Source organism: Epinephelus lanceolatus, chromosome 1 (assembly GCF_041903045.1).
Source record: "Epinephelus lanceolatus isolate andai-2023 chromosome 1, ASM4190304v1, whole genome shotgun sequence".
NCBI classification, from domain to species: domain Eukaryota; kingdom Metazoa; phylum Chordata; class Actinopteri; order Perciformes; family Serranidae; genus Epinephelus; species Epinephelus lanceolatus.
The window spans coordinates 18,056,640-18,070,241 of record NC_135734.1 but is presented as its reverse complement, the minus strand read 5'-3'; the positions used below and the strand labels follow the sequence as shown (position 1 = coordinate 18,070,241).

The 13,602-nt window shown below is 42.0% G+C and overlaps 1 protein-coding gene across 43 annotated transcripts in view; it reads left to right on the top strand.

The window, feature by feature from the left end:
• The first annotated feature begins 1,146 nt into the window (after nucleotides 1–1,146).
• cast (calpastatin) overlaps nucleotides 1,147–13,602 on the top strand; it is a 55,851-nt gene continuing 43,395 nt past the window's right edge. For 8 of the 43 annotated variants that reach the window (XM_033627461.2, XM_033627457.2, XM_033627450.2 and 5 more), the window contains exon 1: nucleotides 12,180–12,340. In XM_033627461.2, the coding sequence (XP_033483352.2) occupies nucleotides 12,266–12,340 (75 nt within the window). In that variant the 5' untranslated portion in view covers nucleotides 12,180–12,265. Of the gene's footprint in view, nucleotides 1,263–4,051; nucleotides 4,192–4,751; nucleotides 4,980–5,688; nucleotides 5,785–12,179; nucleotides 12,341–13,602 lie in introns of those variants that run through there. The other 35 variants (XM_078166772.1, XM_078166757.1, XM_078166764.1 and 32 more) reach the window with 24 other exon arrangements.

Here is a 13,602-nt window from a genome sequence, read left to right as displayed (position 1 = left end):
CAAGCAGGCCACAACATTTGTTTCTCCCTCTTCATTTAATTTTTACCAACATGGCAACACAGTACTAACACATTCCAACTTAGGGCTACAGCATCTCTTCACTGTTATGCACGAGGCACTCACTCATACCTGTCCCCACAAAACAAGAGCAGGTAGGAGCCAATTAGCTCATAACCAAGGGAACGCAGTGACTCCACCTAAACACTGCACATGAAAATACAAATGAAACAATATAGGACTATAAATGACAATGAAATAATAATTGACCAGTAACTCAATGATGCAGAGTCTATCACTACTTAAATATAAATAATGCAAACAGTAACTTAAGTAATAAAAATAACCCACAAATATAATGTGTGTGGTAATTATGGTTACATAACAATGGAGGAAGTGCAACCTGTGATCACTGGGCTCACTTCTAGTGAAACTATACTATTCCCCATTTTGGGGGGACACCCTGCAACTCCCTCAAGGTCCTTTGGGGTCCCTGGACCTCTGACTGAGAACCACTGGGTTGGCTAATGTAACAATATAAAGAAAAGCAACTTTTAACGAGTAGACCTTGGTCCCCTGATGGGCCCTCCAGTGCCATCTAGTGGTGTGAGATAGGTTACTGCCAATTGGTTAGATTATTATTATTTTAGTAATTTACAAAGCTAGTAATACTTACATTTAGAATTCTAACAGATTAAAAAATATCAAGTCATGATGCATAATTTCAGTGAGCACTTGGATGTCCGTCACATACATCATCAGGGGTGTGTTCAAGCTCCAAACGGTGTGCATTGTTTTGTCACGGTTTAAAGGGTGAACATGTGAAAAGGTGTGCAGTGGGTTTTTCTCTGTGTCAGAGGTGTACACAATCAGCAGCGACATGTATGTACATAAATGTATAGTAAATCTTTACTCGTTAAGTTTATGTTGTGTTAATTAATCATAACTTGCTCTGGTAATGTCACCTTGTTTCACTTGTCAATAAAGCTCCTTTGAATTGAACTGAATTAACTCCCGGAGTATTAAAATGCAGTGCGCATGAATAACACAACCAAGAATACAAGGAACCAGTGTTTGTGTTTACATAGCCGTGTTGTTTCGGTTTGTGAGGATGAACTCAGCCCCGGAAGAGACTAACGTGTTTGCCTCAGTTAGCTCGCTAACACCAGCTTTGGATACAGGCACACATTATGGATCGGTCTATGAAACGAAAAAACGATGAAGAGGAGGGAGACAAGCGGCCAGTGAAGGCTCCAAAGCGTGTGGTGAGGAAACATGACCCTGAATAACCTACGTTTAATTTATATTCACGGTGACAGGCGGTGATACTGAGCTGAGAGTGTGTTGAATGTGATGAAGAGCTGTGAAATGAGAGGCGGAAAATCACTGAGGCTTTACAGACACGGTGCTGCATTCACGTGCTGCTCGGATACTACCACTTCCCGAGTAGGATAGTCCGTCTTCCGACTCGGGCGTATTCACGCGCTTTTAACTTGTAATGTGGAAACAACATGGATGCTACAAGGAAGATGTGTTGTAGTGTATTGATCAGAGCATGTAAGAGGGTTCACACGGTCAGGGGGAACCTGTATAAGTCGTGTGATTTCACAATTACATTTTCTTGGCCTGAAGAAGTGCTGTAATTGTGTTGTGTACGTGAATGGTTACAATAATGTTCCGCATATAACCGTCCACCTGTAGAATGGGCAGCATCTGTAGCTGTTAATGTAGCTCTGATATGCATCAGTATGTGACAACGTTTTGCTTACCATCATATACCTTTCCTCATTTTCTCCCTGGGTCCCTCTCTCTTTCACTGTATGCCAGCTAGCTGAAATTATGTTTGAATACAGTTTGAATCTGTTATGTTTAAAAACACAGGGCAAGTGGGTCAAGAAAAAAAAACTGGGTCCTTGGAAAGTCGTAAAGAGTTTGAAAGTTGTGTCCATAGAAATGTGTGGGCACCCTGGTTTAAAAACATGCGGATAACAGTTTGAAGCTTTATATAGTGTTGATTTTGTCTCAGACTTGTTTCTGGATCAGTGAGGTGAAGTCAGGTAATGTGGGACACTTTTTAGTAGATCACTAAGAAAATCACTTGAAACTCTTATGACTACCTTGAGTGTTTTTTTTATAACTTTATATGGATCTCTGTGATACTTCTATAAAGAAAATGTGCTGCCAAGTTAGATAATATAGAAACTTTGAACCGTCAATCACATCAACATCCCCATCCTCACTCTGATCACATGTTCAGGTAAAAGGGGATGCTAATGTTAGTATGTTTTTTAAATGGTAGAGTCCATGTATCAGTTCAGTCATTCAATCGTTCATGTAACCTGTGGCTATTCATTAAAAAAGATTCTGCCATGCTCTCCCTGTTCTTTTGCTGCTTGTTTCCTTTCCTTGCTGTCATCGTGTCTACAGTGTACACGTGCATGTGTGTAACAGTGATGGCTAATTGTGGACTGTTTTGGCTGAGAGGATCTCACTGCATCATCAATCATATTTTTTAAAGAGGCAAAAATACTAAAGATGTTTTAGAATACATCATGATTTTATGGCACCCAGTGGCCTAAAAACATGCTGGTGGTTTCACCTTTAAATATGTCGATATTTTAGCTTAATTTTTTTGTCCCATTTCACCTAAGTACACCAAGTCCTCACTCAAAACCCTTTCTCATACAAAATAAAGTGTATTGTAAAAACATTTTGATTATTAGTCAAATACTTAATAAAATGCAACATCCTGCAACCATTTTTGTTGTTATACCTTTAATGTTGTAGCTGCAGCACTCGTATTATCAAAAAGATCAAATCAAAATGCCACATGGTTTACCTTGCGTGTTCAGGGATCAGTGGATTTTTCAGACCATTAAGAATTATTGTTTCATGTAAAGCACATTTGTATTAACGCAACATGTTTGGTGACTGGCTGCTAATATTTAAAGAGGTGTGAAACCTATGTTGTCCCACATTACCTGACTACACCCTACATTCCATAAAACCACTAAAATGTTGCTCTGCCTGTCCTTGTCATTAGAGTAAGTACTATAAATAACTTTTCTAACTACGGCATTGTAGATCACTTTAGGTGGACAGCAGCTAAACAACCTAACAACCTAATACCATAGTAAAAAACTTTGAGAATTGAATTGCAATGTGTGGATTATTAAACGTTTCTTACTATTTACTAAAAATGTACTTTCGTTCGCCATGTTTCTGCGTGATATGAAGTCAACTGGGCAAGTCATATACCAATATTTTTCCTGACTTTCCCAGTTGTTCAGACTAGAAGGGGTGTTTACATGAATTTTCCCAGTTGGAAGTTCATTTTTGTCAAACACTAAAGTCACAATAATGTTTCATAAGGAAAATGGATGAGCAGCAGGAACAACAGAAAGTCTTCCCCCTTCTTTGACACATTTTTTTATCATTTATCTTGGAGGGTGATCCTCAGATTTCAGTAGTGGTAATCAGTAATGTGCCTTACAGTAGAGAGCCCCTACTCTATGATTGAATCATGGGGCCTGCAGTGACTTTAGTGTGAAGTCAGGCAGTCCCTCTGTTGCCCACCAGAGGGCATCATTGTGTTGAATAATAAAGGCCCCAGCTCCCTGAGAGGAAAAGGATAACATCAGTGGTGAGTCAACTCTTCCTGGGCTGCGGGGCGGGTCTAGTCATGCCAAAAAAATCCAGTCAGTAGGTTCTTCCTGTGTTGCATGTTAGGAATATCATGTAGACAAATACATAGATATCTAAACATGCACTGAACCACGCTGTTGATGCAGTTTATATGGACTCATGTCACACTGACACCTTTACCCTGTCATCACTCATGTCATCACCATCTGTGTCAAATCTGTGTTTATGAATCTGATAGTAGATGATATATAGAGAGAACCTGATAAAGTACAAGACCTTACTTGCTCTATCTTAAATACACATACACCTCCTGCAAAACAAGCTCCTGTGCCAGCTAATAGTCTGATCGGTCATCAAAGAGAAAGTTTTGTCAGCGGGAGGGGCAACACATTTTGCTCCGAGGGGGCAGATCACATCAGTCTGTAGTCTCCAAACTGAGGACTGAGGGCGCAGAAGGAAACTTTTAAAAGTTCATCCACCCGTGTTGTAAAGATGCCACACAAGAAGAGAGGCCATGGGCACAATAAAAACGCCAAGGACGCGAAAGAAGTAAGTTTTCCTCTTTCATTGGTCACAGGCGCACAGAATGGATCGATCAACTGCAGAATGTGTTTTACAGACGCAAATCGGCAGATGCGTTTTCCAAGATAACAATGCAGAAGTTTACATGACTGCTTTGGATACATGTGTGCAAGCAGGAAACATTTCTGTGGATAGGCTGGAGTGTGTGTGTGTGTGTGTGTGTGTGTGTGTGTGTGTGTGTGTGGGTGGGGTGGGGGGGGTGGGGTTGCACTGGGTGTTACTGCTGTTAAGCTCAACTCTGCTGATCGCTGCATCCATTAACCTTGTCTATAATTCGCCATCATCACTCGATCAATAGTCACCATGGCTGTGTTTTCCAACCAGTGATCAAACTATGCGTCCAACCTCCCCAGCAGCGTGCGTTAAGCTGGTGACAATCACATTGCGCATGAAGTTCCTTCTTTGGAAAACTGATGATGGGAGTGAGTGAGTGGGTGGTGTGTACTATATTCAGATTAAAGCTTGGTTCTGCTGTGGATATGCGGAAGAGCCAGAGATCCCGCTGTAAAACAATACCAGCCCTTTTTTTTTATTAATCAGCCTGTGTCAGAACACTCCTACAGGACATACACCTTTGTATACTGATTGTCAGAATTGTATGGGGAGTGGCTCAGTGTTTAGTAAGGCATGAGAGAGAAGATCTTGCGGTGAGGGACCGGAGAGAGTGGCAGTGCAGGAGTGAAACTTCATAATTCCGGGACAGAGTTCTCGCCTCCTGATCCGACATGGCGTATGGATTGTACTGGTGCATCATTGTGAGTACCTCTCCTGCTTTTCAACCCCCTTTCTCCCCTGCTTCACCCTCAGGCAACACGCTGAAATTACTCTGAAGTAAGGCTTGGCACCTGGAAAGGCGCTGCATGCGTTAATGCGCTGCAGGAAAGCAGCACTACTTGTCTGGAAGTGTAGAAGCTGCTGAAGGCGCTGTAAGACTTGGCATAGGCTGCACAAGATAACCTTTGAGTTGAAATAAATAATTGTAAAGGCTTTGCTCATATTCTGTCACACACACAGTGTTTAGATACCAGGGTGTGTGACTGTTTAAACTGAGATAGGCTTCAACAAGCACACTTGTGTCAGCTTTGAATTAGTCCCAGTTATTCATGAGGTTAGAATCAGATATGGAACACGCTGCAGTGTTCTGTTAACTTACCCCAAACTCCTTTTGCAGTACGATTTTTGTATTTTGTACATTTTCTACAATTAAAATTATACTGAATAACAGTTAATATTGCTTAAAGAAATACCTAAATATAATAACATGCTGACAAACATAGAATTTGACTATCAAAAAGCAACATTTCTGCATTGAACATTTGTCATCAGATGTTAAAAGAATAAACCCACCAACACAATAGGTTGAAATCACTGCATCCTGTACAGACGTCCCTGTGAATTTATTGCCAGAAAGTGATTCATCACGTACGATAACAAGCTGGTGCATGTGTGTCTTTGTGTGTGTAGTATGGTGGGGGAAGAGCTGCTTACCAACTTCAAGACCATCAGCGTAGCAGCCCGTTTTCACCCAACTATCCCACTGTGGGGTACTACTATGTCCAGGTACTGACTTCACCTCCTCCTGCTGCATCAGAGATGCACGCTGAAACCAAGGAGGTCATGGTTTGTGTTTTTTCCACATGTGCAGAATCTTGCAAGATTGATTTTTAAAGGAATTCTGTTGCACTAAATGTGGGATATTTAGTTTTAATATATCATCATTTCTACATTACAAACTTTCTAATTGCAGTGATCATGAACATTTTAGGGCCCAGAATCGGGGCCACAGGTCAGAAATGTAAACTTTGTGACATATCTGCATCACTGTAGAAGATGATTTGAAGACCAACCTCGTGTTGCAGTGCATATGTAAAGGAAACTCAAAGTAGGTGTTTGTCTCCCTCTGCTGAGTGCAGTTACACTTGAGCTTGTAAATGCTGATTTGTGAGATTAGCGCTGCTGTCTGTCAAACCGCCGCCTGAGAAAGTAGCCTGTGTTGACACTTGATGACGAGGTGCAGTGAACCCAGAAATTCCTGAGCTACTTTTACCTTTACTAGGCAAAACTTTTATCTTTATGAGGAATTTGTAAAGATTTCAGGCTGCAGTCTCTCTGGGAACAGGGCCCTGTGTACGTGAGCCAATGTGTGAAATGGTAATTGGCAGAGTATGTAGGCGTCTGAACCGCTGTGGTGGAGGTAGTGGTGACTGTCGTACGACATGGATCTAAATATAAAGACGACTGCCAGCTTAGCAGTGGAGTCCAGTTACATTTGCACACTAATGTTGCACTGGCACTCACAACCACGTTTATGACAACATCTGGCATGTCCTCATTCATTCTCATTCATATTCAACTAGCTTAATTCTCTCAGGTGTCCTATTTTAAATGTGATACTAAAAAGTGATGCTACTTCCTGTATTTTTCATTTTTTATTTTTTGGGAGGTTTCAGTCAAAGACATATGGTTTTGTTTTTCATGGTGCACCAGCCAGTTTTACAGGCTGGGCCATTTGACACTTCGCATCAGAAAAGGTGTGTCTGTCTGTCAGACAGGGAGTGTGCAATGCTTTTTGGGCCTGTGCAAAAGCCTGTCTGTGCATGTGTACACACACATGTGCAAGCATGAGCATTTGCAGAAGTGCATGAACAGTGCAATATGTGCAATAAGTACATACATAGCCCTGCAGTATGTACCTACTGCCTGTGCTGTACATGCTTTGTTTATCTTTTTTTTTAAGTCATCTGGAACAGAAAAAGAATCGAAAAGCAAACTTGTATGACTTCATTCCTTTTCTGTGTGAACACAGTGGCTGATAAGATGGAACAGTTTTCAAAGCATGACACAGTGGACCTCCTCTCTGTCAAGGCTGCGAGCAGACAACTGCTGATCCCAAACCCCAACACTACAATGTTAAAATGATTGGATTTTTTGAATGCATGTCCACAGTATTCAACACAGAGTAAATGTCTGTATGTGAATGAAAGTGTTAGTGTTCCAGGAATATAGGAACTATTTTGAAGGGACATTCTGAGCCTTAGTAATGTTTTGTGTTGTGTGATATATTTTCATAGATTTTATAACTTCTTAGTCTTTGTCCTAGGTTTATATGAGGGGTGATCCTGCTCTAGGTTTTGCGGCTTTGGGGCCTGCAAACAGGAAGCATGGAGTTAATTTGTTGTTAGACAAAGTAGCACCATTAAAAGAGTACCGAATAAGTAGGGGTGTAAATCACAAGTTTCATCACAATACAATTTACTATTGATTCTTTGGATAATGACGTGATATTTACTGATATCACAAAGTCTTCAAGTTAGAATTTTGACTTGATTCAGTTCAGGGGCCTGTGATGGATATGAGATATTAGTATCCTCATTGTCTTGTTCTTGGCTGCTTGCCATTATCTGCCTGGCACTAGGCTACTAGCGCTGTTTGAATATTTGGGAAGTAGGAGTGCTTGGACGAAAATGGTGACACAGATATGTGATGGGAATTTCAAAATAAAGGTGTATCTTAAAGATGATGATATTTTTTGGATACATTATTGGATCATTTAATCAACATATCGATCCAGATCAATGGGTCATTACACCCATAGACTGTAAAAATAATGGATGTAGCTACCGTGACATCACCCATTGGTTTGTGGACTCCCATTTTGAAGCCTTGAGTTTGGCTTTTCTGCTGTCGCCATCTTGGTTTTTGGAGGCAGAAGTGACCATATTTGGGCAAGAGGCTGTCACTGTGGTGGACAGAGGGGTGGATCTGACTGTGAAACCTAGGACACTATCTGCAGACAGCCTGTCACTCAAAGTGGCCTGCCCTTAGTTGTGCGGAAATTTTAGCCTCAATAGAATGTAAACGGGTGAGTTGTAAAAAACATCCACTTCCTGCACAGTTGTCATGAATGCTGAAATTAGCTATAGAAACCAAAACTGTGTTTTGTACCAGGCTGTAAACATGTTTATTTCTACTGTAAAGTTGGGCATTTTAACATGGGGTTCAATGAGGAATGACTGGCTTGTGGAGCCAGCCTCAAGTGGTCATTAGAGGAACTGCAGTTTTTGGCACTTTGGTGATGGCTTCCTTTTTCAGCCCTTGAGGCTGCCACTTGGTTACACCTCTACAAATTAGCAACTAGAAGTTCAGTTATGTAATGTAGTCATGGATGTAAAGACAACTGTCACCAGATTATTCTGATATTGGAGAAAACTTAAAAACGTGAACATTCTCAGGCAGTTTCTGAAACCATATATTGTATTATGATTTCTGAGGAGATTTATTGACATTTATCAGCAGTTGAATATCAGAGATAGTTATGACTGTCTCTTTCACCTCTTTACCTTTGCCTTACATCTCTTCCGCCACGCCCCCACCCCCAACTCTCCTGTGCAGCTCACAGATGTCAAACCTCTGGAATGTTGTCTATGACAGTGGATTAACATGTAATTCAACTAAATGCACAACAATTCTCAGTTTTTTCTTCATTATATTACCTTGAATTTTATTGCCACACTACTTCTGTATTAATAATGGGACAGTTCGCCCTCAAATCAAAAATAAGTATTTGCTGGGGTCAGGTTGAGGTCAAGACTGCTGGCAGGCCATTCCATCCTCTCCACTCCCAAATTCTGGAGGTAGTCTCTGATAAACCTCGCTCTGTGGGGGCGAGCATTGTCATCTTGGAAGATAAAGTTTGGTCCCAGACTGTGGAGATTACCTCCAATGATGACAAGCCTTGTTTTTTCAGTGAGGGAGATGCCGATCCACACCATCACACTGCCTCCACCAAAAGATGTTACTCTATCAGTGCAGCAATCAGCAAAGCATTCTCAATGTCTTCTCCACACTTTGACCCCATGATCCAACTGCCATAGGCAAATCTGGGCTCATCACTTAACATAACATTCCTCCACATGTTCAGGTTCCAGTGCATGTATTGCACAAAAGGGGCCTGACAATGAAGGGCAGTCATGGCACATGGCTGCCTCCTGGCAGCCCTATGATACCGGAGATTGGTTGTGTGCAGTCTGTTCCGGATTGTCTGGGCAGAGAGCCGTATCATCCTGCAAACCTTGACTGCAAATCTGTAGAAGACTGCCTACAGTTCCCTAAGTGCTGAGAGGATGAGGAAATGGTCCGCTTGGGATGCCCACTTCGCAGCCTGTCTCTGACATCCCCTGTTATATGGAACTTGGCCTTCAGTTTGCAGATGGTACTAGGGCTCACTCCAAATAACTTGGTTTTGCGGAACACCAGCTTGAAGTTGCCCTATTGCACAGGCCCTATCCCGATCAGTCAAACATGGCATGCCGATTCTTGGAGCAGACACCAACTGACCACTGTAGCAGGGCCCATGCTCAGGCAGGCACCCAATTTTCAGCACCTGGGGGTACCAGAAGCTCAAAACAAGAGTCAGTTGCAACAGCATAAAAAAAGCTGTTTGGCATTTGGCAGAGAAGATTTCGCAAATTTTTCATGGGCGCAACCCACATACTCAGCTCTGCTGCTTATCCCACAAATGCATGTTCCTTACAAATGTGGCACCATTTAAGAGGGAAATAAACAGGCTTTCCAACGGTATAAGATTTATTGCCAAGAAGCATTGTTACAACATAGAAATAATCTACCAAACACAAATTTACTTACTTTTTGTGCTTAGTTTAGATGGCACTCAGCTTGTGGTGCTCAAAGCGGCAAAACAGACATTTAAAAAAACTCAACAGTAATGTCTCTTTCCAGAAATCATGACCCAGTTACTCAAGATAATCCACAGACCTTCTTGTTTTATGCAGGAACTATTTTCTTCTACCGAACAACACCTGCCAAACAAAACGCCGCACAGAAGGAAGTGTGCATCTACTGCTAGCTTACCTAGCACCATTGAGCTTGCTAATGTGACAGCTTAGCCAAGGAGGACGCCATTAATGTTTACATCTCTTGCTGTTACAAGCACAAGCCTCGCGTCCACTATGCAGGATCTACTCACGGACAAAAGGCTTGTGCTATGTGAGCTAGCAGTAGATGCACTCTTCCTTCTGCGCAGTGACATGGTTGGTGGGTGTAGTTTGGTAAAAAGAAAATAGTTCCTACATGAAACTGCTCACAACAAGGTCTGAGGATTATCTTGAGTAACCAGATCATGATTTCAGGAAAGAGACATTGCTGTTTAGTTTTTCAAATATATATTTTTTGGCACTTTGAGCACCACAAGCTGAGTGCCATCTAGTTCCATTATATTGGAGAGAAGGCAGACATCTCTACGTCTGATATCTCCAACACTCAGCAATTCACACAATCTGGATTGATTTATAGCAGTACAGGTAAGAGGAAAATGATGTATTTTTGATTGGGGGTGAACTGTCCAGTTAAGATACCAGACAGAAAATTAATATATTTAATCTTCAATATTTAATGTTTACTACTTCTGTGTGTTTTAATTTAATCATCCATGTCATCTGGTATTAATCTATTTTTATATGTCTTAATTCTGTAAAGAAATCCAACATGGTTGTCGTTTCTTACCAGTCAGTTTTAGTATCATATTGGCACCTACGACAATGTGACAGGTTACCAGTGAATTGTCATTAGCATCTTGAAACCCTTTCATGTGGCATGCACAATGGAGGAGCTCACAACTCCACCTGGACATTTAATTTTAATGATCACTTAATCAGTGTGCTACACAAACTGGAGTTTCATGTGTGGCTGGTTTAACCCACTAACAGTAGCATACATTATTTCCATATTTTGCTGAGGTGTGCTATTATAAAACACAATGACTCACTCAAAGACTGTATTGTCTACACACCCCGCTCAGAACTGCCCAGCGGGACGCACAATACGCCCAAGTCATAGGTGAGCCTCAGGGCTATGAGTGGAATTCAGCTGCTTCTTCTATAACTGACATGAAAACAATGGGAGCAAAGTTATGGCTTCATATACATCTTTGTGTTTTATTTTCCACACTGTCTTTATTTGTGTTTTCATAGTGGTACCATACAATGCAGTGCTGTCTTCCTGCTTTTGTACTTTGCTGAATATGTAGTTCAAGTTCTGAGTAATGTGTCTCTCTTAGTTAAAAAGTACTGAAGGTGAAGGTTCAGAAAGCCAACGCCCATGCCTCAAGCTTCAGTAAATCTATTACTCATGTGTTCAGTGAAAACACTCCCTATCCCTACATTCTTTTTTCTAAATAAGTGTTTTGCTGCCGCCCTGGCTGTTTTGATGCACAGACTCGTGATGACATAACCTCCATTTGCCACAGATAACAACCTGTCATTGGCTCTGCCAGTTGCTATCGATTGATCGTTCTGACCTGGTGACCAGATGTTGAAACAATGAGCAGGGTTCAATCAGTATCATTCCCTGCTATTACCCTCAAGAGGTGATGATGTCAATGTGATATGGGATGGACGTTTTCAGTTCTGTTTCTCTTGGCGGATAGTTGACGCCGATGTATTACAAAACTGTTGCCCCTCCCTTTATTCTCATAGGCAACTATGTAGTTGCACAAGCTATCTTTTATTGCTGCGTGTACATAAGAGGTGTGTACTCACGCACACATGTGTCTCCATGGCTGTGTGTGCTCAGGGCCTATATATCATTACAAATCTAGGTGTGTGCTTGTTGATAAGTGGTTCAGATATTGTCTCAGTACACTGCAAAGAAATAGTTTTACACACCTGCTCAGGCATATTTTTATGCATGTGCGCCCTTGTGTGTGTGTGTGTGTGTGTGTGTGTGTGTGTTGAACCAGTATCTGTTTCCCTGAGAAGCAGCTCAGATGTGGCCCCTCATCAGGTGGGTGTCAGTCCACGGTCAGCTCCCGTCCCTTTATAGTTCAGGGAATTACAGCCCGGTCTCTACTGACTTCCACATGTGAGCCTTCCCCAACTTTGCTCCCCAACCACGCCCCCCCTTCGGTCCCTCCGCCCTCTCCCTCTCTCTCTCCCTGTGAGTTGGAAACATGCTGCAAGCCGACAGACAAGGCAGAGGCTGACAGACATACACACACGCACGCTCGGAGGCATTTTCAGCCAACATGGGCCAAATATTGAGCTGGATCCGAGGCCCACGGGACGGCCAGGCCCTGCAGGATGTGACCGTGGAGGATCAGGTGTGTGCAAGTGTGTTTATGTTTGTGTGTGTGTGTCTGTGTATGTGTTTGTGCTGGTGCCATGGTACGTGCCGAGCAACTAATCCAAAAGTATCCACGTGTGTTTTGTTTTATTAATGTAAGTCAGCCTGTATGTTTAAAACTACATGTATTCACGCTCTGTTAGTCCAGTCTATACTGTGTGTTTAACAAAGGACTTATAGGGGAAACACACATGAGGAGGAAAACTGTCTTGGCTCCAATCCAAGTCAGACCTCCTCTCTCTCTCTCTCTCTCTCTCTCTCTCTCTCTCTCACTGCTGGAATGTGAGGCGTCCGGTCAGCCTCTGCTAGTTCAGAGCTGGAGTGTGAGTTTTGCAGTGGTGAGATATTAAACCAAGGCTCGGACAAGGCCTGCACTGTTTGCTACCTGTTGCTACAAGTACTGCCCACAGGGAGAATTCTTAGAGCCCTGTTAGTGATGGTTGTTTAAAGGAAGTAGCTGTCCTGATTTTATTTTCATAAAGAAAAACATTGAGTTTGTTGGTTTTTTTTCATGACAGGTTTTTGAGTTTGTTAGGTCTCGCCCAAATAGCATTCTCCTGTGATAATGTGCAGCAGCAGATGGAGCAGTAAGAAAGGGTGTGTAACTGGAATAAGGTTTTTTTTTTCTTTGGACTTGCACGCACCGGTTGTCATATCCTGTAACCTCAGTGACAGTATCTTTTGTTACCCTTTCACATGTCATGCAGAGAAAGTGGCTGTGATATGTGACAGGTCTACACTGGCCGTCATGATGTCAGTGCTTCGTTATCAGGGCTGTGTTAGTTTGCTCTGAGTCATTTAATGTGTTAAAGGTTAAAATGTGTCCTGGGAGGAGGACTGCGCACTGATAGCCTTCAGATTTTTGGTAGGAGTTTTTATTGGTTGTGTTTTGGGCCAAAAATCCTCAGCCTTGGGCTGCAGCAGTCTTCCTCCCCCACAACTTACAGTGGACAGTCTTAAAATGACAGGAAATTGCCACTGGGAAAACACATCTTGGCTGGACATGCAGAGCAAAGTCTAAATGGATGATGACGTCTTAGTGAATGCTGTACACATCAGTCTTATGATTTGGCAATTGTGTTTCCATGCTGTCATACAACTGACAGCTAATGTATTTCAACACATCAGATTTATTGTTGACTTCTAACGATCCTCATGTTATTACAGCATTATTCAGCAGTAAGCAGTAATGTATATAAACAGTAGCACTTTTTTATTATAGTTTTAGAGCTTTTAAAG